Consider the following 26,475-nt stretch of genomic DNA (forward strand, 5'->3'; position numbering starts at 1 on the left):
TGTGTGTGTGTATGTGTGTGTTGTTGTTTTCGCTGCTATTTTTATTGAATACGCACATATATATATATATATATATATATATATATACATATGTATATTTTATCCGTCTTCCTTTTTCGTTTTACCCAAAGAATAAGCCACCACACGAAAAATAATTTTCTAAAACGTTCTGTAGATTGCTTTCCTTTTTTTTTGTTCCTTTTTTTTCTGAGCATCTTCTTCAATCCCTTGTTTGCAGTTCGGTTGTTCTCACTGAATGTCATCAAGGTTCCGCGAGCTCATCACTCTCTTTGGCGACTTCCTGGCTGACAATGAGTTCCACTCCCGCATCTCGATGGATGGCGTGGGTGAGGTGAGGGATCTTTTTATGGCAAAGACGCTGCCGTTCGAAGAGACGGTCGGGGCCACAAGTGAAGCGGCGGCTATTGAGGCCACTCGCCGGTGTGATGCACTGCGTCGTGTGTGTAATGCGGTACTTTGTATGCGGGGGGAATCGGATCATATTAACATGGGTACGATAAGCACGCAAGAGGAGGAACGTCTCGCATGGAAATTTCTTCTTGCTGCTATTGAGAAAGACAGAGATACCGTTCTTAACATTATTAATGTGGAATTGGTGCGAACTGCGGTAGAACATCACTACGCCAGTGCACGTCCAGAATTATGTGATATGTTTGTACACTTGAGTGCCAGTGAAATGTTCTTTATTGACGGTGATTCACTATTTATGACTGCCATTTCCATGCAATCTGTTGATTGGGATCTCATTCAACCTTTACATGTTATTTACAATGCTCAGAAACTTTTGCGTGACTTGGAGTCCCGTGGTGCCCGTTTTCATGTTGTCTTTTTTGATAATGCTTTGTGGATGTGGGAAAAGGCACCTGCAAAGCTATTTATGCGTGAAAACCTACGAGCTACTTTATTGTCTGTATCCGCCAATAACGCAGAAGCTGATCTTACGGTTGAAAACTTTCCCAGTTATTACAGTGAAGAGTTTGAAGAGTATGTGGGAATTTGGGAACCAGAATTTTTATTAATGTCTGATGGAGAGCAACTTGGAACTCTTACACCGTTTCAAGAATTTTTTGTTAAACCAAGAGGAAAAGAAAAGGACGCTAAAATGGAAAAAAATGATAATATAAGCAGCAATATTGCAATAAATCCATACCGTGTAAAACGTGAATACAGGAGTCTTGTAGAAGATGAAGGAGTTGGTAATAAAGCAGCCATGTACTTTCGTTGTATGCAGTTATGGGCAACTACACGACGACTTAAAATTGCCTATTCATCACGTCTGATTTATAGGGAAAATGCCATTATTGTGTTTACAGTACCAGTAGATGGTTCAAGCTTTGAACGTGCGGTGGCAATTGAATCAGATGCACGTGAATTGGCTAAATCTATTGAGCATGAGGTGAAATTACCTAATATTACTTCAACATCACTAAAACTTCTTGAAGAAGAATTAACATACCGTGAGAAAATTGTATGTGTTGCAGTACATGCTTTTGTAAATGAAAAAGTACGAACTGAGGAGGAGTTACAGCTTTGTCAAGCTATGATTATTACATCTTATGTGACAAGTTCTCTTAATTCTGAATTACGTGCACAACGAGTTCAACCAAACACCATCCTTTCGAAATTTATTTCTAATTTATCACCATATCTTCTTTCTGCATTTCGTAATACTGTATGTTCTAAAGGGCGTGGAGAGGAATTTGATATTATTGATGGTCATCTCCTCTGCGCTATTGTACGTCTATTGCGGGTAAATCCACCTTGTGAACTTCTAGATGAAGATAGCGCCGCTGATGTTAATCTTTCATGGCAATTAATTGTTGGTGATGATAGTGCATCTATCACAGAATCACCAATGCAAAGTTTGCCAGAGATTACTGAACCTGATAATGTGAAAATGCAAACCTATCCACATATAACACATGAATTGGTTGAAGGACTCGCAAAATCATTTAAAGTGACACATCATCACGCAGATACACCGTATCCAACTGGATTTGGTGCTGCTAATGAACTCGCAGGATGGGATATTACGACACCTTTTGATAGATTGAATGATGTTGTAGATGCTGAAGGTGAAGCCATTTCAAAGAGTAACATGACAGAAAAGGAAATTAAAAATATGCAAGAATATAATACTAAATTTGTGCGTAATGCGTTTCAACAAGCACAATCAATGGGAATCAGTGGTTTTGCAGTTCAGGAATTAGCTATTGTTTGTTCTGATAATGAATCTGATGATGAAAATGGTAATAACAAAAATGCAGCAGCCAAGAAAAAAGTGAATAAGGCTCATGCAGGACAACGAAACCGAAAAGTACGCAGCAAAGAAGATGAAATTCGTGAACGTGGTAATGCAACTTCTGCTACTAATACGGTAAGCAATTGGTACAAACAAATGGAACAACTTTTACGTAATGCTGATTTGCCTTACGGTCGGACAAGTAATAAAGACCGTGACGAAGCTATTTCTACACTTTTAGCTGCCATCTCAAGACTCTCACAGGCAAACTTTGGTAAGAGTTTTGATCCAGGTTATACAATTGATGAAACTGTTGACAATAATGTACCACTAAAACTTGCCATGTGGCGTCTCCTTGTATCGACAAGTGGAATGCGAGAGGTGGAATTTGCTCTCTCCCCTGAAGATCCTAAAATAAAAGAATCTAAAGGAGCTTCTAAAAAGAAGGATATTAAATCCGATACAAATTTTCTATACGGTTTTACCGTTATTAACCGACTTATTGATACTCAAGATGAGAAACAAGCTAAATGGAATGCTCAACTTGAACCACTTCGTAAGGCTAGACCAGATATCTCAAATGCAGAAGCTGCATCATATTTACGATGGGTTTATCTTTCATATGTGGAACTTCATATTCAGATGAAACTTAAATGTCGTGTAGTTAAATTATATCTGGAAAATTGGCGTACTGAACGTGAACGTGCTCGACTTGCGAAAGAAACACCAAGTATTCCTTTAGCTATTCCTCTTTTTCTGTACTGTCATCATGCTGTATTATCTGTGATACGTGATGAAGGTCTTCAAATATCTTCCGAAGACATAGATACTGTACGTTCCGCTTTAGCGCATTTTGATTTTACTCAAGACTATTATTCTAAAGTTGATCACGCTATTACACGTTGGCAAAACAAAGCACCAGGGGGTCTCACGAAAAATCTTTTACCACATGGTAGACAACTCTTTGAAACACCTGAAATGTTGCAGTTACTACATATGGGTCATCTCCTTGAACGACCTTTTATGCGTACACGAGATTATAGGGTTGCTTTTAACCCTGATAACTGGCAGAGGGAATTACTTGATATTGTTGATGGTCGAGGTAGTGCAGTGGTATGTGCTCCAACATCAGCTGGTAAAACTTTTATTTCATACTATTGTATGTATAATGCTTTACGTCGATCAAATAAGAAAGTTGTCGTTTATCTTGCCCCTGCCCGTGCTTTAATTAATCAAGCTGTTGCAGATGTTTGCGCTCGTTACGGATCAAAGAAGTATACAAGTCCTGGTAAACATATTTATGGTGTACTTGGTGGAGCTGATTATCATCAATATCATGACAGTTGTCAGGTTCTTCTTACAGTTCCTGAAGCTTTTGAAACTATGCTGTTATCACCAAAGTATACAGAATGGGTAGAGCTAATTGATTATGTTATCCTTGATGAAATTCATTCTATGGAAAGTAGTGGTAACGGTGATGTATGGGAGCGTATTTTATCTCTTCTCCCATGTCCATTTGTTGCTCTTTCTGCTACTTTGGGAGAAACTCAACAATTATGTGGTTGGCTTAATCGTGTACAGGATCGTCTACGAGAACAAAAAGAAGATGTATCTAATAAAACACGAGACTATGCTGTACATGTTTTGCCATCTGAAGGAAAGAGTATTCAACGATGGAATGATATCAAAAAGTATATTTACCTTCCACCTCCTGGAGCTCAACTATCTCTTAAAAAACTTACATCCAATTATGATAAACAATACATACGTGATCTTCATCCATTATCTATTCTTACAACTGATCAGCTTCAAAATGGATTTCCTCCCGAAATTTCTCTTGTACCGAGTGAAGTGGTATCACTTGTTGAAAGGATGGAAATTCAATTTAATGAAGTTCTTTGGTCTAAATGGTCATCTCTACCTTTAGTACAATCAATGCGAGCACAATTAGCATTACTTGAACCTAGTAAATATTTTGAAAAGGATATTTATATAACACAAGAACGAGCAAGAAGATACGAAGCAGAAGTTAAAAATACTTTTGCTTTCTGGGTATTTTTAAGTAACCAACCTGAAGAACATTTATCAGAGTTATCAGATGAAGAAGTTGAGGAATTTACTGATGCTATGTCATATGTAACACAAGGAATTCTTTCTGCCTTTGCACAACAATTAACTCATGATGAGTTAGAACTTGAGAAATATGCAACAGATATTATGGAAAAAAAGAAGCATGCTCATCATCAGGAAGAAGGGGAACAGGAAAAGGAAAGCAGAGGAGGAGGAGGAGAAGAAGAAGAAATGGATACAAAAAGTAAAAATGATCAGAAAGAAAGTGTAGCCTTTCCTGGTTCAAGACAGTATATTCGAGAAAATATACTTAATGTTTTGCGTGAGCTTATTGCACGTAATATGGGTCCAACTATTGTTTTTAGTTTTGAATCTGAAGACTGTGGGGACCTTGTTAAGTATGTTGTAGAACAACTAGAAGAAGCTGAGGCACGCTATCGGCAGACAGAAGAATTTGCTGCATATAAATCTCGTATAGAGCGTTCAGCAGCTGCACAAGAAGCACGACGAAAACAACGTGAATCAACATTAAAACAAAAACGTCTTACAACGGGAGATGATGGCAATGTAGAAGTAAATGAGCGTGATTTAAGTGATGAAGGTGAAGGCGATGAAGAACTCTTTGTTGTTCCTGATGTACTACCAGAATTTACCTTTACAGGTGATAAATGCACAGTTGAACCAAGAGTTGTTAGGGATTTATTAGATGATTGTGATGAAGAAGGTGAAGATCTTCTTCTTCGAGCCTTAAAACGTGGTATTGGTATGCATCATGCTGGTGTTAAAGGTAAACTTCGTGGTCATGTGGAAAGATTATTCCGTGGAAGACACTGTGGTGTGATTTTCTCTACTGAAACTTTGGCTCTTGGAATTCATAGCCCTTGTCGTTCAGTTGTATTAGCTGGTGATCATATTCTTCTTAATCCTACACAATTTCGTCAAATGATGGGTCGTGCAGGACGTCGTGGTTTAGATTATCTTGGTCATTTGGTATTCGTGGGTATTACTATGCGACGTATAAAGCGATTAATGACGAGTAGCATGACGGTGATAAAAGGTAATGTACAAATGGATCCTTTGTCACAGTTACGTCTACTTCAATTATATGATTTTAATTCACTTCGTCAAATGAAGAATGATACAAATTGGAAACGACACGTATTAAAATTAGCAGAACGTTTATTCGTTAATCCATTATTTTTCCAAGGACGTGCTTCTGTTGAAGGTGGTAATATGGAAAGTTTTACTGTGGAATTTTTTCAAATGTTACTTGGATTTTTTCAAAAAGAGGGATTACACTTTAGCGAACATACCTCATCGCTAGGTTCAATTCTACAAGATGTTATGTATGTTTTCCGAGAGGCTCATGTTGGTAACGAAGGGTTTGCTTTTATTCAGATGCTAACATCTGGAGTCTTTGATAAGGCTCAATATCCACCTGGATACAGGAATAATCTTAACAGTGGTGCAATGGATGAACCTATCACTGAACTTCTTGCTTATCTTTTCTCTACTCATCGCACATGTGGAGTACCTTTAGAGATGCACCGATCTGTACTTCTTGATCCTGCTGTAACCACCTTATGGGAAGGTAAAACGAGTCCTACACAGCATCGTGCAGTTCTCTCACCTGTTGATATTTGTTCACCATTGGTAAAAGCATTTGATAACACAGAATTTTTTGCAATGCTATCAGCATTTTATAATTACCTTGGTTCAAATTTGGAACCCTTATCAAACGAATCCATCCGCCTTCCTTGGATGACTAGCAGTAAGAAAAAACAATACATATTTGCCACTGAAAATGCCGAGTTCCCACTTGCAGAAAAACTAAATGAGACTCATACTCCATTTAAAGCTCGTTCTCCATTTGTAGCTATCAGTGGATGTGGTGATATTTTCACTTCTGTTGATGACCTTGTATTTACTCTTCGAGATGGTCTTTTCTGTGATCGTCGACTACTTCCTATCTTTGATATAGTGGATGGATGGCGTCATGATGGAGCACAGATTCTTATGAATGCGTGTCTCGCAGATTTTCTTCGAGCTAAGGCACAAATCGATACAACAAGAAAAAATTATCGCTTTACCCTGCTCGAAGAACTTAATGGTCTTTCTCAATCTCTTTCGTATGCCGTTTTAAACAAAGCCGAAAAAATATTATCTAATCTGGCCGGGTTGGTACGTCGATCAAACTTACCAAATGCAAAGGTTTTAACGGAAATCATGCCAGAAGAATCTGAGGAAGATGGTGCCTTTATGGCAGGCGCTCCGAGATTATTAGAAGTGGCTGAACGCCTTCACTCACTTCAGCCACAGATCCAGAAACGATACTCAGAAGAGTTGTTTGCAGCTAAAAGGGAAAGGTGGAGAAACGAACAGGCTGCCCGACGAAACGAACTGCAGCAGCAGCAGCATCATTAAGAAGTGATCTGAAATGCAGATCTTAGAAGGTAAGCATCTGTGAATTGCCCTGATTTAGGTTTTATTGGGGGTGTGGGATAAAATAAAGAAAATAATTTAAACGATGCGCTGCCCGATGAAAAATTTAAATTTAAATAAAACTCTGATGATAACACAAGGCTGGTATATATATTTAAAAGAAGCTATGGCGTGGTAGACGGTGAGGTAGGTGTGTGTGTTCAAAGGTTTAAGTTGCGGTTTTTATTTTGTTTTTTTTTTTTTTTATTTTGATGGATCAGAGGAGGAGGAGGAAGGCATGTGGTAACCAATATGATTGTTTTTTACTTTAAATGTCTCTTTCCTTGTATGAGTTGAAAAAGGCATCAATCGGAAGAACACTGCGATGCGCAGTGCAATTCCCTTTAATTTGGTCGTAAAAAAAATAATAATATAAATGAAGAAAAAAAAAACCTTGACTAGGAAAACTTTTGATGTCCCTTCGTTTTTCCTATTCTAGTAAAGAAATGCTCCGGGTCCATGAGCATTTACTAAAAAGAAAAAAAAATACAAATAATACTTTTTTTTTCTAATTGGGTATTACAAAGGTTTCGTCGTGAAAAGGGACAAATATAGAAAACCCACTGAATCAAACCAAACCAACCCACACTGACCACGCGCGGAAAAGAAGGGAACATGTAAAAAGGCGTTTTGCACACTTCCTTTTCCCCAATAATTATTTTTAATAATTTATACAGACTCCATTGGTACTCATTACTGCGATAGATTCCATTGTTGGTTGTTTTTTTGACTTTGAAGATGATGATGGAAAAAAATACTTTTTTTTTCTTCTTGTCTTTTTTTCTTAGGGAAAGTATGGGAGTTTGCGAAAAGAATATGTGCCCGTATTTGCTCCATGGCATTTTGGGCTTTTGATGAATTGTGTACTCTTCTCCTTTCCTTGGGTTTTGTTGTAGTCTAACAGAGCCTCTGGTTAAACTTTTAGAAAAGGATTTAAGATTGGTTTTTTGTTTTTTACTTTCTCCGTCCCACCCACCAGCCCCTCCACGCGGAGGGGTCTGGAAAAGAAGGGACGTTAGAATTTGCTTAAGTCCTGCTGGGTGATTCTATTGGCAGAATAGAGGATTGGATATTTAATGACTTTTTTTTTACGTTTCTTGTCATGGAACGTTCGTGTTGGAATTATTTGGAACTTCGCAGCATATTTTTTTCCGTTTGTTTAGGTTTATTTGTTTTGCAGGGTTTGGTCGAGGTGGGTAGCACATTATAAATACTTTGTTAAAAGAAATAATAATAATTCTGAGGCAGTGTTTTTTTGTCTTGTTATGTTTTCTTGCTTTTCCTCCTCACTGTGGTGACTGTATTACTCATACTCCCCACTCTTGACTGTTTCAACATTCTGTGCCACCATCCGCCACAAGTAAATATTGACACTATTATCACATTTAATCATGAGCACGTAATATGAATTGCAGGCCGAATACGATGCCACCGTCAAGGGATGGAAAGGTTGCCGTGCACGCCGCGAAAGCTGTTAAGGGGGAAAAGAATGAGAAATGGGAGCTAGCGCAACAAAAAGAAAACAAACTGCGGCAAAGAATATTAACTTGCTCGGCTAGCATATTGTATGACATAACTTGCTTGGGTTGTAAAGTGTAAACATGAATATGCTGTTGAGTGTGAAAAATGTGCGACCCATTTGTAAATATAATAGCCCAGCAGCACCATTGCTGATTGTGGCTGTGTTGGTCTTTGTTGCCGTGCACTGAACGGTGAGGCTCATTTTAGGGCAAAGAATAATGGTTATACTAAAATAAACATAATTGCGTGCAGCCCAATGGGCGAATAAACTAATAATCGATTTATCAGCAATTTCTTTCAATTCGAATTACGTTTGTTTTGTTTATTTTCCTTTGTGTGTCTGTGCGTGTGTTCTTTTTTAATAATGCGATTACTTGCTTTCCCGTTTGTGTGGTCCGTCTGGGATGTGTTGTGTACACCGGCGGTATACACAAACCTTGCTAGTACACAGACATGTGTGTACAGCAATTTATTATAAACTAGAGCCGTGGGGTATTGTGTGTGTGTGTTTGGCTCTTTTGTTTTGAGTATTGTGTTTTCTTTTCTTCTTTTCTGTTAAAGGTTGCATATTATAATCCAAGTGGGCAATTCCTTTTTCTTCTTTACTGAGCTGTTGCTTCTCTCTTTCTCTACCACTCTGAGTATCTGTGTCCTGCATCAACTCTCTGTATGCTTCTCTCTCTTCTTTCGCTTTTCCACACTCCCTGCGTAGACCTGCGAACTCAACTGATAAGAAGAAGAACAACAAGAAGAGTAACAATGATGACGTGGAGGATGATAGACCTGTCTTAACTAACAGCGCTGCTGCTGGTGGAAGTGGTGGTCGTGTGGGTATGAAGTTATTGCAGGAGATGCATAAAGCCCCGTCCTGTTATTCTTCTTTTATTTCAACATCTGCTGTTGCAAAGTCGCAGAACTTGTGTGTAGTGGAGGATTACACTCCTCTCTCTGTTGGTGGTTTCATGGCAACTGCCGCCGAGACCATAATGAACAGTGCCGATAGTGTGCGGCCAGGTGATATTATGTGTCTTCGGTGTCCTCCGCCAAGAATGACTCGTCATTTCACTGTTAATTCTGTTTCCCCTTCTGCTATTGCTGTTGATGTTGCTTCTTCTTCTTCGGGTTCTCCCAGTGCTATAGTGGCATGCAGTTTGTGAAGGAGACGGATCTCACGGAGGAGGAGAAGCAGTACGGCAGGCGTGTCTCTTCTGATATGCTGCGGGAGTTGTTTGAGGTGGGCCGTGTGGATCGTGCCACAAACTCACTGGAGGCCATCTTTCTTGATGGCACACGGCAGAAGTTGAAGGTGTTCACTGTGCGGCCGGCCGGCTTTCTGGAGAAGGAATTATTTCGCAAATGGAAGAGCGATGCGAGTACACGTCCGGTGCGAACTGTGTACGCGGGATTGGAGGGAGGTGCGTCAACGCCAACACCACCTGTTGCATCTCTGTCTGTAAATGATGGTAGGAGCAGTAACCATAACAGTATTGATGGTGGGAATAATAATAATAATAATAATAATAATAATAATAAAGGTAGTGTTATGGTTGACGATGGTAGTGGTGCTGATTTGCCAACACCGTGGTGGGTCATTCCACAGCTTCTCGTGCGTCTTGTGGAAGTGTCCGCTGGGGATCTTTTTGGTAAGAAGTTTATTGTAAAGTCTGTGCTTCGCAAAGAAGGTAAAATACGACTTGTACCGTGGCCACAGAGACAACAAGAAGAGGATAGAGATAGTGTTCAGGTGGTGATGGATGCGGTGATTGATGTTATTGGTTGTGCTGCACTAGAGACGGTTGTGCCAAAGGTGAATGAAGAGGGTATTGTGGTGTTGGGGGCGATGCGTGGTGAGTTGGTGACCGTTATATCAAGGCAGCGCAGCAGCAGTAATGAAATTATCGCACTGAAGGTTCGGTCTACGCTAACAGGGAATGAGTTTACGCTTGGGCCGCAGGAAATATGTCAGATGGCGACTAGACGGGCGCGGTAGTTAAATAACAAAAACACAATGTCTCCACACGCAAGTATATATACAGCTATATGTATATATATTATTGCTGCGCTATCCTTTACATTGCGCACTTGCAACGAATAGTACAATATGAAAAGGAAGCAAGTGTCATGTCTCTAAATTTGTACTTGAAAGGCCTAAGATCGAGAGAAGAAGAAAGGGAGAGAAAGAACTGAAGATCCGGCGTGACGGACAGGTTCCTTCATACTTCAAACAAATGCGGCACATCCTCCGCGGGGCGTCGTTGATGTTTCTTTTTGTTGTAAAATTTTACTGTGGACTAAGATTAGTCATTTTAGACAGTTCACTGAATGGATTAATCAAATCTGGCTTACGGAAAAAACTCGAAACCTTTATCGCAAGATAAAGGAAATAAAAAGCGTAAGCCATAGTAATAACAATGATGAAAAATTAAGAAACAAGGCGGCATCGGAAAAAGATACTGCTGCTGTCTCACCTCAATGGTGCGTGGCGAGGACAGTCTCATGATCGGAGGCCGGAAGGCGCGTGGTAAAGACTGCATCCACGGCTTCGGGATTCTCCAGCAGCACATGCCAGTTCTCTAGGTGGAAAGTAAAATAAAAATACCGAATTGTGTTTTATGAAGTAAAATAAAAATGCGTTTTCAGAAAGTAAATAAATGAAGTAAAATAAATTGAAAAATACCGAATTCTGTTTTATGAAGTAAAAATAAAGATACCGAATTGTGATTATGAAGTAAAATAAAATATGCGTTTTCAGAAAGTAAATAAATGAAGTAAAATAAGTGAAAAATATCGAATTGTGATTATGAATTAACATAAAATAAAAATGCGTTTTCAGAAATTAAATAAATGAAAGAAAAAGAAAAACCACGAAGGTTCTGAAAAAACAAGGTGTCTACAACAAGCCAAATTTGACCACGCTCTCGGGTAGAGCAAGGAATTCAAGAAGAAAAAACCCGAACAATGAGAAAAATACAGGGATGTGGTGGGTGGGCGCGAAAAGAACGATCTCGATTGAATAAAGAACGAAAACAACCTAAGCAAACACTTAGACTATCAGTTTGTGTGTAGAAAACAGAAAACATGAAAGTAAGAGATAGACATTAGTGTTGCAGTAATTAAATATAATGATATGTGCTTGAGCTTGAATAGCTTATATATATAATAAAAATAGACTAACCGTTTCATATTTCACCCTAAAAATCCACATTACCCTCAATATAAAACCAATTCCCCTCTGACACTCTTGTTCCCATGAGCCAAGCTCGCGGGAAAGCCCACTGTCATGTCTCTAAATTTGTACTTGAAAGGCCTAAGATCGAGAGAAGAAGAAAGGGAGAGAAAGAACTGAAGATCCGGCGTGACGGACAGGTTCCTTCATACTTCAAACAAATGCGGCACATCCTCCGCGGGGCGTCGTTGATGTTTCTTTTTGTTGTAAAATTTTACTGTGGACTAAGATTAGTCATTTTAGACAGTTCCCCGTAGTGATTCGTGGCAGCATGGCGCCACCTAGTAGCCTTCGTCTGTAGAAGCAGTGTCGTCAAACAGTGGGCAGTACGTTTGCGACAGACTAGGCATACCTCTGGGCAAAGTCGTTGCATCAAAGTGCTCCATTCGTACGACAGTGCTGTTTCTCTTATCATTTCCCTCTTGATCGTTTGATGTTCCTACCCCAAAGTGCCGCGATAAAGAATCCGCTGGATTCATTTCGCCCTTCAGGTAGTAAAAGATAACCTCAATGTCGTAATCGTACCAGAGATTGTAGGTGGTCTCGAAGAGCTTGTTTAACGAGAAGCCCCTGCCAATGCCGCCAAAGCCGTTTAGGCGTTTCTGTGCAGCCGCAATCGCGTAGTGATCCGTCACCACCGCGATGCGCATACCAGGTCTCAGCGTTCCCTCCTTGTGCAATAACAAAAGCAAAGCCTGAACTGCCCTCGGTTCCGCGTGAGCCGAATGCCGTGCCCTGAAGAGGCCGGTAGCGTTGTGTACCGGGATAGAGGCACGTAGTCCACGGATGTCGCGTAGTGCGCGATCCTCCGGGTCTTCCACAAACACGTCCTCGTTTTCTTCGTCTTCCTCTTCTTCATCTTCAACGCCATAGGCGCCATCGTACAAACGGTCGTGGTTGCCTCCGTCGTCTCCACCTGTTGGTTGTCCCTTGTAAAAAGGAAGCTGGTGGTGGGTGACAAAGCGCTGCTGGAACGTGGTGACTTCGCCCGTGAACTGAAAGTGCACCACGGCTCCCCATCCTTCGCGGGAGGCATCCGTATAGGCAACGATATCGTACGAGCCGTCGTTGTAATCAACATGCCGTGGTGGGTCAATGCGCCACCATTGGTTCTTGATCAGTTCATTCGAGATGCGGCTCAATTCATCGGTCACCTTCGGATGAATGTACGGCACCGGTGCGTCCCAGTCCGCACCACCGGAGACCTGTCGGTAGAAATATCTGTAGGTCCGCAAGAGTCGAAACATCTTTGCCGGGTTCAGGCGCGTCGTGTGAATCGCATAACACACCAAGGACACCACAGAAACGAACGTCCGTATGGAGTGCTGCCGGTCTGGTGCCGAACTCAGCATCAACTTCGCGACCGTCTTGACTGAGTTTCGTACCACCCTCTCGGTTCCGTTCCACATGTACTCTTCGCCAAGAAATACGTTGTTCTGCTCAGCGAGACGTAATAATTTCTCCTCCGTATACTGAAGTAGTTCCTCGCGGTCCGGCGAGGTCAGCAGGTTTGCAGCACGAATGCGCAGCAACACCTGCCGTACCGCGCTCACAAACTCCTCCTCCTGTCCCTCCTTGGCCGCAATCAAAATATTATCAATCATCGTATGTATAATGACGGGGGTATCAATGTCGACAAGCACCCACGTGGTCGCCTGGCCCACTGCCACGCTCCACCGCGCGCCGGTGGGCAGCGTGCACAAACGGTAGTAACTGCCACCACACCGGAACACAAACTTGTTGCGCAGTGCCGCTGGAAGTGGGATCGCATCGTAGAATGCCTCAAAGTCAAGTTGCAACATGTACTTGGCATAACGCAGTGATTGCCGTCTCCCAAGCCGCGTCGGGTAGTTTACTTGTGGCATGTCCGCCTTGGCCATGACAGCGTTTAGGTGAGGTTCCGTGATGAGTCGTCTGCGTCCCTTCATCTCCGGGACGGTGAACACATTGACACCGTAGTAGCCCGTCGGGATCATGCCAGTGCGGTTGTCGAAATGAGCGATCGGCTGGCCGTGTTCGTCACGGCACAGTTCGAACTTGCCCATGCTCACGGCTTTCTGGAGGTCCTCCTTCGTCATCTTGGTCGTCTTGATGGTGCGTGAGGTCTGCACGAGGTGCGGTATAGGGTATGGGTCAGGCGAGGCATCAACCGTGATGTAGCGGTATGCTTCTTCTAGAAACGCTTTCGTGTGTGGGTGGGCGGTCGCCATCTGCCGCACCGCCTCCGTGTCGAGTGGAGTGGTATGCTTGAGGTGCAGGGGCCACTCCTTTACATTGTCACCCGCGACGTCCACAGCTACGTCGCTTGCGTCTGGTGCTTGCTGTTGCCGTTTGAGATCCAGCATCAGCCGGTACACGTCACGGTCGCAAATACCCAGGTCTGCTGCCTTGGGTGCCTTCACTCCGAGGTATTTGGCGCTGACAAGAGGTGGTGCTCCTCGACGTTGGCCTGTGTTTGCGCGACGTCCATAGTTGTCTGCTGGCCACGTCCGAGATAGATGTTGAGCGTCGAGTCCTGGGTGTGGCCCGTCATGCGCCGCAGCTCCTCCATTGTCATGCCCAGCTTGGCGCAGTACCTGATCGCGCCCTTGCGCACTGACGGCAGTGCCATTGTCGGATCGATGGACTTGAGTACGTTGGACACCATCCTGCGCACCATGCTGGAGTCTTCGCTTGTGAAGAGCCGAGACCCCTTCTTCTTGATTCTGTTCAGGTGCTTGAACAGGATGAGCGCTTCGTCCTCGGCGAGCGTGGTCATCACCTCGTAGGGGGTCCGAAAGTGGGACGCCTTGCCGCGGGCCATCCACACCAGAACTGGGTAGCGCTGTGGGACGCCCTCGGCGTTCGACACCACGCGCAGCTGCGGTAGCGGATTCCTGTTTTTTCTGTTGTTGTTGTTGTTGTTGTTGTTGTCGCCGTCGTCGCTGGTCGGCAGCCGCAGAAATAGCTTTACATCTTGCTTCAGTAGGGTAGTGATATCGCCCGCTCGGGCCGCGCAGTTCCACATAAGGGCGAGGAAAAGTGCCGCCAGCGGGGAGAAGTGACTTTGTCGCAAGAGCATCGCCCTCGCTTTGCAGTAGTTCTCGGCGGAGAGTGGTGTCGGCGCCTTGGTGGGCTGCATCTGCTTGAACCGACGCACGCAGGCCACCGCCGACCGCCATTCCACGTCGTTGCTTAGGTTGATACCCTCCCTCACGTTTGTGTAAAGGGGGAGATCCTGCAGGGCACCAGCAATCTGCGCCATGCTGCTGTGTATCGTCGACCACGTAGCGTGACCGTCCTTGTACAACCGAAACACAAATTCCAGTATCGCCGAGGCGAGGCTGTGGTACCGCAGGAGATCGTCCGGCATTGCCTGTAGGTCGCGCAGCCAGTTTAAGTGGCGCTGGCGCGTCTGTTGCGTCTTGCTCCTCCATGTCACCTCGTGGATATGTTTTGGCTTCTCTGGAAAGATTATCCATTTTCTTGGGCAGAGCGGGCTCTTTCCGAGGCACGCCCTGCCCGGCACGTTTAAACAAGGGACCGTGACGCTACGGAGCACTTGCCCCGGCATGTCACACAGTGCCTGGTCGATCTCGTCCGCGTTGCTGTCGTTCAGGCGGCGTTGGTGCGGGAATATCCGGCGTTCGTCGCCGTTTTTCTCTCCAGCGTCTTCTTGCACCTCCGTCGTAGCAATATCATCGACATCGATCCCATCGGCTTTATGATATCTTGCCTCAACGTCCTCAGCGTCCAAGTCTAGCTCAATGTGTCGTAGAGTGGCCACCTTTTTCTTGTTCGTTTTCTTGTGCTTCTTCGCCGGCTGGTTGTCGACAGCCATACTGCTCTGCTGCTTACTTGCCGTCCGCTTGGCGGTTCGCCCGGACTCCATGTCCGCCAACGCCCCGTAGGTGCGCCAGCGTGAGGGAAGATAGACGCCCCATAACGCCTGCGACGCATCCTCTGTCAGCGAGAATTCCCACGATCCGTCTGTCTCAGAGGAGGCGGTCTCCTCGTCCGCGTTCGGTGTCTTCTTCTTCTTTGTGCCCTTATTCTTTTCGGGGTAGTGGCGGCATAGGGCTGCGCCCAGGCGGAAGGTGTAGTTGCTCTGGTTGAACTGCAGCGTGTTGGGCATGCCAAGCCCCTCCTGCCCGCGGACGTAGAGCGCTGCCAGCGAGTTGCGAGCCTCCTTCGTCTCGAGCAGGTGCGGCGTCGACGGCACCAGAATTAACCCGTGGGCTCTCAGATTGCCGTCCGTCTTGTTTGAGCGCTTCTGCTGGGCCCGTGGACGATCGTCGTTGAACTGAAGGGAAAAATAGGGCAGCTGTAATGCGCTAAAGACGGTAGATAGGTCAAACTCGGTCAAATTCTCCAAATGGTGTTTGGTGCGAAAATTGGTGATCGACTGGGGTCTTAGCTCCTTATCATCGCCCTTGCCAACCGAGATGAGCGCGAGGCCGGACAGAATGTAAGTAACCTTGCGACGCTGATTCACTTCCCAGTTGAGTTGCGCGCGAAGCAGCGCGCGACGTGCCTGGCACGCAATCAACCGCCGCTTGGGTTCAGCGGGAAACTTGGTTTCCGCTCTTACTGTCTCCACAACTCCCAGTTCTGTCACGTCTTCCTCTTCTCCTTCTCGCGATGACCCTTCAACCTCACCCTGGGGTTGGGACCACCCCATGGGCTCCATCGTCTCCTCGTTCGCAGTGGTCAATCGCACCGCGCTGTCATCCGCTTCCTCCTCGTTTACATTGGTCCCTCTTAGACGTCGTTGCTGTGATGGTGGTGAGGCGCCTGCCCCTCCGTAAAGTAACGTTCCCTCATCGCGATGTCGCGTTGGGTTCTTCTTCAACTGATGCGTTTGTCGCTGTTGATGTTGCTGTTGCAGCCAATTATTCATGGTGGCGTGAAAAATGAGTTGACGTTCGTCGTCAGTTTGTAGCTCAAGAAGACATTTGAGTCTCGACAAGAAAAACGCGCGTGCCGGCGGCTTCTCGCGGTGGCGCAACACTGCGTCAAATAAACGTCTGACCATCTTGGTCAGACCTGGCGTAATGCGTACATTCACGTTAACCGCAAACGCAAAAAAACATATGGACATGAAAATGCCACAATCTTCGCTGAAACGCACTTGTCGTGGGGTTGGGACAAATTCGACCGTGATGCTGTCATCGAACGGTCTGAAGGCACGCCGTACGTCCCGCTCCACTGGCGGTGACGGTGCCGAGTCGTAAACACGGAGCACGTACTTTTGACGTTGTTGACTTCCCAGTTGCTTACTGTGTATGTTGTTTGATGTTGCTGTTATGGAGGATAATGAAAATACCCCCGCGATCCAATGGGATCGTGTAAAGAGCGGGATGTAGATCAATCCGGTGGTGTTTTGGCTGCATTGCTTGTCACTTACAGCTTCTTCTCCTCCTCCGTCGTGGCGCCCCTCGCCTCTTGTTGCACCTGCCATCCGCTTCTTTTGCATTGCCGCCATGTCTGCCATACGTTTCAGGACTTGAATCGAGCAGTCATCGATTTCGCCCACTTCCATGCATGGAAGGACAGACTTGGGAGGCATGTACAACCCGTAGATGAGGTCGAGGTCAGAGTTCGTTGTTTTTCCCTTAATCATGGTGCCGCCACTCAATACTACGCTCTTGAGTGGCGAGCACCGCTTCAGTTTTTGTGCACTTCATTGTCTCGTGTGTGTTGTACATTTCTTCGCCGTGGTCTTCAGCTTCGCCACCGCACATTGGGTAGTTATAACCACCCCCGCGTCCAACACGGCGTCCACCGCGCTGGGCATTTCCACCAACTCGGCCTCGGCGGTTGCTTCCGCTGCTCCTTCCAGCGTAGGTGCCACTTCCGTTGTTGGCAGAAGAAAATCTTTGCACCGCGGATTGGAGATTTTGTATCTGTTTCTGCAGTTGGTCAAATCTATCCTTGACCGGTGCTCCGTCCCAGTATCCCGCTTGATTATTGTTTCCATCAAATACCGGTATGCAGGGCTCACCTCCGCTCAGGACATTGGTTGCAGGAGGAGATTGGGCAAAAAAGGCGCGGCTTTTCGGGTAAAGGAACTGTAGTGCTTCCATGGTTGTAGCCCCTGTATCTGCCGGTCGTTTAACTTCTACAGCTTCCTCCATCATGCAACGGTTCTGGGTGTCCATTTGTTTTCCCGGAAAGAGAGGGAATATAAGGTTGCCGGAGGCGACGGCTGTTGACATGGAATCCTGTATAAGCTCATTTGCATTCTGATATACCCACCAATTGTGCGTAGCGAGGCGCTCCCCAGCGGACATGTTGAGTAGCATGTCGGCCAGCATAATGTGCGGATGGCTCGATCCGCTGTACAGGAGCGTCATGAGAATGAAACTCACCTCTTGTGAAAATGGATTGTTAGATTTCATCCTTTCTACGAACGCCTGCTGTAACAAGGCCCGTATCTCTGGTTTTTTCGCACGGGCTTTTAAAACTTCGCGCCGTTCAATATATTTGTCAGCTAGTTGTCTCCACGGATGTATCTTATATAGGCTGTCGCGTTGCAATGTGGTGAGTATTTCTGCACTGAACCCGCTGGAGTCAGCTGGTGGTTGTTCGACGCGCTTCTCCGTGTCCGGCATTCGCGAAAAGAACGATCTCGATTGAATAAAGAACGAAAACAACCTAAGCAAACACTTAGACTATCAGTTTGTGTGTAGAAAACAGAAAACATGAAAGTAAGAGATAGACATTAGTGTTGCAGTAATGAAATATAATGATATGTGCTTGAGCTTGAATAGCTTATATATATAATAAAAATAGACTAACCGTTTCATATTTCACCCTAAAAATCCACATTACCCTCAATATAAAACCAATTCCCCTCTGACACTCTTGTTCCCATGAGCCAAGCTCGTGGGAAAGCCCACCGAAAGAGACGCTTTTCGCGATCCCCAACAAGCAACAAAAAACAGAGGAGATCATTTAGGCCCAATCATTAACTAAAAAACCAAAAATAACAAAAATTAATAGCAAAAGGAGAGTGGCCGACGGGCTTTGGGAAAGGATGGTGGGAGTAGAGAATTTCTCGTAGACTGTTTACTGTTCATAGATTGGTTATAAAATTAAAATAAAACAAAACCTGAAAACAACAAAACTCAAATAATAAAACCCCCAAAATAACAAAATAAATATTACAAGAGCTTGAAGATCCCACAAAACGAAAGGATTTTTCTCTCGAACACCGCTCTTCATAGACAGCAACCTTGGTGCTCTACGGTGAGAAGCTGATAGCCACACCGTTGGGGTAAAACCCATAAAGGCACGAGGAGAATATGCTTTCCCACTTTGGCCAGTGGTAACAAGTAAACGGAAACAAATAGAAAAAACAAATAAATCTATGGAGTTACGAATGGTTTCAAAACACAAACTTTTCATGAAACGACAAACACTCAATAAGGAAAACAAAATCGAATTCTTTATACCGCCGAAGAACCATCCCGCAGGAATTACGAAGTGGCAGATTCTAGAGTCTCTTCCAATCCAGACCCCTCCGCGTGGAGGGGGCAAGGGGGTGGGAAGGTTTTTCAGATAACTTACTTTTGGCAAACAGTGAAGAAGAAAAGAGAATAACAAATATTTACGCAAGGTTCGATCATTCTTTTCGCAAGCCATCAAAAAAAAAAAAAAAAAAACGGGTAGAGGCACGCATTCTCTTCACCCGACTCTGGCCCAAGCACATGGAAACCGCGAAATTCAGTCAACACGTAAATCCCCTTCGCGTTGCCATGCCCCGCCAAGGCGCCCCGCACAGCGGCCAAGAAATGACTAAAACACCCCCTGCCAGAAAAATGTAATGCCTAATGCTCGCTGGAAAATGGCGGGATCGCAGCGCCAGGCTTTTCTCCGGCTGCCGCGCGCCCTTGGCGACGAACCTCGGGTGCCCCTTTTTTTCGTCGCGGGGGCGTTTTTTCCGCAAGAAACGTTGCCACACCTCTTGTGAATATTTCGAAGAACCCTTGTGTCTCCTTGGGTGTGGGGGAAGGGAACAAGGGGGCAGAGGAACACTGCAGGAGAGTGAAAAGAAAAAGACCACACAACACCAGAAGCAGAAGCAAGAGCACACCATGTGCCCCAATTTACAGGATACGGTGTTAAGAAACAAGTTTAAACAGAAGTGTGTAGGGCACACAGTACCGCACACAGGGACCAAGAGCAACAAAAGAAAAATTCAAATATACGCACAGGATAGTTAAATGCACAACAGAGAAATAAAACATGCAAACCACAGATCAACGTTACGAGAAACACAGCACATTAAGCAGGATTAGGAACAGCATAAATGAGACACCGCCAAACAATCCGCGTCTATACGGTGGCATTAACCTACGCTGCGGCAGCCATCCATGGACTCTCCCACGGTAATGCAACCCATCCCACGAGGCCTCTTGTCGTGAGTGCGTAGGTGTTAGTGCGTCAAGGCGAATGAAGCCAATCTTCTGCAGACGCTCGTACGCCAGACGGTCCCACTCCACCTCCCTCTGGTGTGTCATGCCATCGTAGCCATAATGCACTGTGGGTGGTGACAGCCACACGGCCCACTCCACGTGCGGTGGAAAGTGACCGTGTTTCCCAGCTGTCGCCCCCATAATGGCGCGACTGCGTTGGTTCTGTTCCCACATGTACTGCTGCCATTCAGCTCCCCCAGGTGCCTCAACTGTGGTCGGTGCACCGAATGGCGGCATCGTCGTGTACGGACCGCGCAGCACCGTCAGGTTGCGCCGCCGCCACTCACGCACAAAAAGATCAACAAACTCTACCCATTGTGCCTTGCTTCCTTTCGTAATCATGTGCTGCATACCCATGTTCGTAACAAACACACCCACTCCATCAGTAATGTTGTCTAGAAGAGCGTTAATCTTTGTAAGGGCGTAATCGGCAGTGTAATCTTTAGCAGCAACTAAAAACCCCATAAACCGACATCTCAGTCTGGAACCACCAACATCAAGCTGCAGTTCATCACAACCAGTATAATGCTCCCTCGTCATGCTATCCCCAGCAAAGAATATTTCTGCCTGCTGTGTGCGGAAAGGAGGTGTGCGCAGACACGCCGTAGATGGCCCACCTGAGCCCTTCCCAAAGAGACGCAGCCGGCACGTGCTCGGCACCCACACCAGATGGTTGTTGTAGCCGCCGGGGTCCGTCAGTGACACGGGGTTGCCGTGGCAGTAGCGGTCGCCAGCAGTGCAGTTCGCCGCGAGCGGGTGTGGAGCACCCTCCGGAGTGTGTGGGTCGGCACCATCAACGAAGCGCACCCACTGCCCGCCCTCGCTGGTGTTGTAGTTGGAGGAAATGTTACAAAAGGGGGGCGTCATCGCACGGAGCGTGGGTGCACCCACTGCAGGCAACACACGCACACGCAACGGACTGCCGTACACAAGGCGCTGCAAGTCACACACTCCATTATACGGCCAATAGCGCCTACCCACTTTAAATCCCAACAATCCAATCAGTCCCAGTGGTTTACACCTCCTGTGGTCGTCACTGTTGCCGTTGTAGTGCACCATCTTCACCTCCAGTGTGTAGTCGCCGGGGTCGAGGGGTCGGAAGCGCACAACCCTCGCCACCCGCCTGTGACCGTGTCGCGCAGCACTGCCGTTTGCAGGGGGCACCACCTCCGCATGCAGCACACGGTTGGCGTTGAAGAGGCGGGCTCTGAAGAGCACATCATCGCTGCACGCATCCGCAGACACCGCCTCCACGCGCTGCCCACACTGCTCGATCACAACGTCTTCACTCCACTGCCCCGCCCTCACCGTCAGCACATTGAGCAGCTGTGACGGCTCAGAACGCCCAGCCCGCACAACAAACACATAGCGGTGCTCCCCACCCGTCAGACGTGAGAGCAAGTAGCGCCCACACACAGGATGTGGACCCATAAATAAGAGTCCACGACGGTCACGTCCAGGTCTCTTAGAGTGCTTGTTGCGTCCTGATACCACCTGATACTCACGCTGGTGCTGTCCACGTATCTGGGCACACGTCATGCGTCGGTACTCTCGTGGCTGCAGCATCATCGACAGACTGTGTGGTCTCCATGATTCAGTGCGTGTCTTCACTATGACCGACAGCGTTTCTGGAAGGTAAGCAGAGTAATTCAGATTATAGTCACTATCATCTAGAGCAGGCGTCAGGCTTTCTTGACCAGGAGATACATTTTCTTCCGGCACTTGGGGTGATGTATCCCCATACCAGAAAGCGGTGTATATGGACACAACAACAGCAGAAAGCACACAAAACAGCAACAAAGGGATGCTCCTCATGCGGATTGGGTTTTTGGACGGCATTCCTGTGTCTCCTTGGGTGTGGGGGAAGGGAACAAGGGGGCAGAGGAACACTGCAGGAGAGTGAAAAGAAAAAGACCACACAACACCAGAAGCAGAAGCAAGAGCACACCATGTGCCCCAATTTACAGGATACGGTGTCAAGAAACAAGTTTAAACAGAAGTGTGTAGGGCACACAGTACCGCACACAGGGACCAAGAGCAACAAAAGAAAAATTCAAATATACGCACAGGATAGTTAAATGCACAACAGAGAAATAAAACATGCAAACCACAGATCAACGTTACGAGAAACACAGCACATTAAGCAGGATTAGGAACAGCATAAATGAGACACCGCCAAACAATCCGCGTCTATACGGTGGCATTAACCTACGCTGCGGCAGCCATCCATGGACTCTCCCACGGTAATGCAACCCATCCCACGAGGCCTCTTGTCGTGAGTGCGTAGGTGTTAGTGCGTCAAGGCGAATGAAGCCAATCTTCTGCAGACGCTCGTACGCCAGACGGTCCCACTCCACGTGGGATAGTCAAGCATATTTCTTTTCCTTTTATTTACTTTTTAAGTCGCGCTTAACTGTGTTAAATATTGCATCGTTATGCCTTTTCAACTTTCTTTAGTTAGAAAAAAATATAGCTTTGAAGAAGAAATTTCATTTTTTTTTATTCTTGTAAGAGATCATTTTAGATTGTTGTTACAATTTTTTTTCTTGGGGGGGGGCTCCAATAGGAGTTCACATTTTTTTTTTTTGCTGTGTTTTATCTGCTTTTTTTTTTTTTTTTGTACTGGGGTTCCAATTAGTTGCTGTCGTTTAGTAAATGTCGGCATATGAGCTGAACAGCCATATCAAAACTAACGGAGCCAGTTAACTCATACACTGGAGGTGCTTCAGACTTTTTATCTGTGAATAGTATGTTATCTAGTGCTTCAAATGCGCTAGACTCATCATAAGTGGAACGAATAAGATAGTGTCCCTTAAAAAGAGCACTACTGCTTTTTTCAGCAATGGCTGTCAATTTTTTTCGTTTATCTGATCTTGTTGTATGTTGAAAGCAGCACGGGTTTATGCGTGACTGAGGAAGTGAAAGTTCTTGGACGTCCCAATTAAGAATAACGATACCCTTAAGTTGTCCAAACCAAGTGGGACACCAACGTTGGGGTCCAAATGCCTCACTGATGTTAACTTGGTATCGAGATCCCATATTCCATATTACATTTTCACTATTTTGCACAATTCTATGAATAGAACTTGGAGAATAATTGAAATCGTGGGAAACTTGTGCTAATCTTGGATTTGGACGAAGCGTCCCTATGATAGCACCTATACCTACTTTTGCAGATGAAGGAATACCCATTAGGAGGAATTTAGACCCATCCCCGCTTGTTGATCTATTTACAATAGCAGTTGAAGGTGCAAGGTGAAAGTTCTCAAGACCTATCAGGCGAAGAAAAGGTGAAGCGTTAGCTAAACAGTGTAAGGCAAGAGTAGTTTTCCCACTTTTTCTTGGTCCAATAATAAGAACAGCGTTACCATTATTATCGCATAGAGCGGATCCGTTCAACCAAACTGAACGATACAAAGGGAGTACAGCGCTGGCATGTGCCAGATTAACAAGTCGACTCATATCTCCATCCCCAATATCTGAGTTCATAGATTCAGTAGAGCCAAACATTCCCCACGAAGACAATAAATTGTTGGAAAAGTAGTACGGTGAGAGTTCATATGGTGGGAGACCTAGATTTAGCTTTTGGGCCATCTTCAGTGTATGCGACATAGTTTCACTACTTAAACCGACGTGTGAAGCTACTCGTCGAGAGACAAATCCATCTAGAAGTGGTTGTGTTAGCCAACGTGTTGAATGTAGAACTTCCGTGAAATCAGTTTCTTCCCAAACAGATTTTTCCTCACTTTTTCTAACTGCCTCAGTAAAATTATCAGCCTCAGAAGTGAGAGTATAAGGACATCCAAGAGATTTGGGTGGTCCAACATGAATGCAAATTTCACTGTTATTGGAGTTAGTTGAATTATTTGTAGAAATGGGATGGAAAAATCCAAAATGTTCTAGCTGACACCGCTGTAACAAATCCTCATTATTTGTTTCCACTTTTATAGTAATTATGGGTTGGTGCACTAAATCCATCTCGCGGGAAACCAATGGTAACCGTATTTCACCGCCATAAGGTGTGAGTAGCTGTTTTCGAAGTGTTTTAAAATGCAACTTCCGCCATTGACGGGCTGCAGCTGCTGTCTTCCTTCGCGCAGTTGCCCCAATTGTCATCTGATCACTGAGGCAAGAGTCGTTTAAAGCTCCCTCGGAATAAAGATCCTCTGATCCCCAGTAAACAGCCAACTAAAGAAAAAGAGAAGAAAAAAAGGAAATAAGCAATGACAAAAATAAATATAACTTTTATGGTTTCCACTTTATCTATCACATTATACTCTACTACATACTCTCCTAATATCTACAAGTATCCCTGAATTTGTGCCTACATAATGTCAGCATTCATTTTTCACCTCACCCATACAGCAAAAGTCCTCTTACCTAAAGGGATGATTTTCTATCACAGAGAAATTAAAACTGGAATGATATCACTTTGAAGTATGAAGCGAAACTAAAAACGGAAAAAAATATATGCTCAAAATGGATTACCATTTTCGAAATGTCTCCTTCCTCTTTGAAAGTTGGTCTTCTCAGTTGTATCAAATTTCATTTCTTCACTATTATTTTTTTTACTTTATTTGTCATATAAGTTCGTTTTTTTTTTTTTTTTTGCACGATACCTTGGAATCCAGCCATACTGTAATACTATAATATGACATTTATATATGTTATATAAATGTATGACTTATATTCATAATACAACAACAACACAAAAAAAAAAAAGAGGAAGAACAAGTAAGCTCTACTGTTCATCCCCTATTCAAACGAATATTAACATATTCCTCCTTTTTTTTCTACGAAGGAAGTTCGTGGAGAACACTGCGATTTCTGTCAGCAATAAGTTTTTCTTTTAACTTTCGTTCACCGTATAGTTTTTCTTCATCTGTTTTTTCTTCCCATAAGGCATACACGAGAGAGCCAAAACAAAGAAGAATAACTGCCAAGAGACTCAAGTACCAAGGTGTATATCCTTTTTCCAAATTCCACTTAGGTACAATAATAAGCAAAAGAGCAGTGAATGGTGAAGAAAGTTGACCAATCATAGAACATAATGTAACACTATACTGATTAAGATACGCAGCTCCAACATATGTAAAAACGAATCCTGTAGTATATATCATGCAAAATAAAAAATTCTTATCACAGTTAAATAAACACCATATACCATCAGAAAAATTTTCCCATGCAGCCTTCACAGAACTACTACCTCCCCACCAAGGAAGTGCATCCATGGGAAGAGTCATCATAATTAATATAAATTGAAGATTTGTTTCACCAGCGAGCATCACAAGTTTTACTATAGTATCTGTTCCCTCTGTAGAAGGTATCGTATCATGACATGGTTCTGGGTCCTCATGTATATCATCTGAAATATTTTTATTTGACATTGTACCTGCTTTTTGAGGTGTTGAAACAGAAGACTCAGTAGCATTATCTTTACTACTACTACAAGCACTTTCTTTACCATAACTAGATATATTTGACTCAATACTTACAGAAGTTACACGCTGATGTAACAAATGTGTTCCTTCAAAGAGAGGATCATAAGTGAACTCAATCATGTATACACTTTGCCATATATTCATCAAAACTGTTGGTGGGACTGAGAAAAAAAATATAACACTCCACCATGCTTTATTACCAGACTCATCCTCAAAACCACGCGCAAAGTGATACGCTGAAGCCACCACTACCCCAGAAATTATAAGAAAAAATGACGTAAAAATCCATCCATTACAGTAGTTTCGAGGATCCTTTAAAATCAATTTAGTAAACCCTGCCGCATATACCGGCACAAGTGTAGTAAACAAAGCTTGTAATACTTCAGGTGTATATGACGCTGCATAAATTGCCATACAACTGTTTACTGCATCCATTAAAGCAATAAGAAATATAAGCCACCACCCTCTAGCACTACGAGCGAAACTGAGAGATGGTCTCTTCACAATGATGTAAACGATCAGAAGAATGAGAAAGAAAACTCCAAAGAGTAATGCCGAAGCAGCCAAAGTCGTAAAATTTCCAGGAAGACCATCTTTTGGAAAGTAACGAAGCCAAAAATTTAGTCCAATAATTTGCATAGCGTTTCCGCTTGTCACTAAAATAATGAGCAGGATAATCCAGGCAATACGTAAAGGGGGTGTGCGGCGTACTTTTTCCAAGAATTTAAAAAAAACATCACCAGGAGAGGTAGGGGGGTCAGTTGCAAAAATATTCTCTTCATCAGTGTCATATAGGGGGTTTGAAGTCATTCCAGCAGGATTGGCACTGCGGTTTTGTGCATCGGAAACATGATGATGGGTAGTCAAAACTTCTGAGCTATACTCTTTGTAATTACTTGACTCCCCTTCAGATTCAATAACCATTACCGCCAAAGGAAAAAAAAAAACAGTAGTATAGGGTAAACCCACAACCTTGAAAAAGAGAAAAAAAGAAATATATAGATAAAAGTATAT

General features: G+C 44.3%; 6 protein-coding genes across 7 annotated transcripts; 3 read left to right on the forward strand and 3 right to left on the reverse strand.

Moving 5' to 3' along the window:
- Positions 1 to 256: 256 nt before the first annotated feature.
- On the forward strand, positions 257 to 6,757 carry LSM04_007814 (DEAD/DEAH box helicase domain; the record flags this gene model as incomplete). The annotated part of the gene is made up of 1 exon (XM_067336395.1): positions 257 to 6,757. One exon carries the CDS (start codon positions 257 to 259, stop codon positions 6,755 to 6,757), a length of 6,501 nt encoding a protein of 2,166 aa, XP_067192708.1.
- A 1,942-nt stretch (positions 6,758 to 8,699) lies between these two features.
- LSM04_000299 (uncharacterized protein) lies at positions 8,700 to 9,492 on the forward strand (the record flags this gene model as incomplete). The annotated part of the gene is made up of 2 exons (XM_067336396.1): positions 8,700 to 8,794; positions 9,048 to 9,492. The coding sequence occupies 2 exons, from the start codon at positions 8,700 to 8,702 to the stop codon at positions 9,490 to 9,492; spliced, it is 540 nt and encodes a 179-aa protein (XP_067192289.1).
- A 56-nt stretch (positions 9,493 to 9,548) lies between these two features.
- Positions 9,549 to 10,325, forward strand: LSM04_004576 (uncharacterized protein; the record flags this gene model as incomplete). The annotated part of the gene is made up of 1 exon (XM_067336397.1): positions 9,549 to 10,325. The coding sequence occupies one exon, from the start codon at positions 9,549 to 9,551 to the stop codon at positions 10,323 to 10,325; it is 777 nt and encodes a 258-aa protein (XP_067192541.1).
- Positions 10,326 to 19,810: 9,485 nt separating this feature from the next.
- LSM04_002455 (uncharacterized protein) lies at positions 19,811 to 21,859 on the reverse strand (the record flags this gene model as incomplete). Of its 2 annotated transcripts, XM_067336398.1 has the most annotated exons (2): positions 20,208 to 20,211; positions 20,268 to 21,859. In XM_067336398.1, the coding sequence occupies 2 exons, from the start codon at positions 21,857 to 21,859 to the stop codon at positions 20,208 to 20,210; spliced, it is 1,596 nt and encodes a 531-aa protein (XP_067192424.1). The 2 variants fall into 2 exon arrangements, with proteins under 2 accessions (XP_067192425.1, XP_067192424.1); XM_067336399.1 differs by having other exon boundaries at positions 19,811 to 21,859.
- A 795-nt stretch (positions 21,860 to 22,654) lies between these two features.
- On the reverse strand, positions 22,655 to 24,136 carry LSM04_002747 (uncharacterized protein; the record flags this gene model as incomplete). The annotated part of the gene is made up of 1 exon (XM_067336401.1): positions 22,655 to 24,136. The coding sequence occupies one exon, from the start codon at positions 24,134 to 24,136 to the stop codon at positions 22,655 to 22,657; it is 1,482 nt and encodes a 493-aa protein (XP_067192434.1).
- A 677-nt stretch (positions 24,137 to 24,813) lies between these two features.
- Positions 24,814 to 26,385, reverse strand: LSM04_004151 (uncharacterized protein; the record flags this gene model as incomplete). Its single annotated transcript, XM_067336402.1, has 1 exon — positions 24,814 to 26,385. One exon carries the CDS (start codon positions 26,383 to 26,385, stop codon positions 24,814 to 24,816), a length of 1,572 nt encoding a protein of 523 aa, XP_067192510.1.
- Positions 26,386 to 26,475: the final 90 nt, after the last annotated feature.

The sequence above is a fragment of the Trypanosoma melophagium genome (assembly GCF_022059095.1).
Source record: "Trypanosoma melophagium isolate St. Kilda chromosome Unknown ctg2segment0, whole genome shotgun sequence".
NCBI classification, from domain to species: domain Eukaryota; phylum Euglenozoa; class Kinetoplastea; order Trypanosomatida; family Trypanosomatidae; genus Trypanosoma; species Trypanosoma melophagium.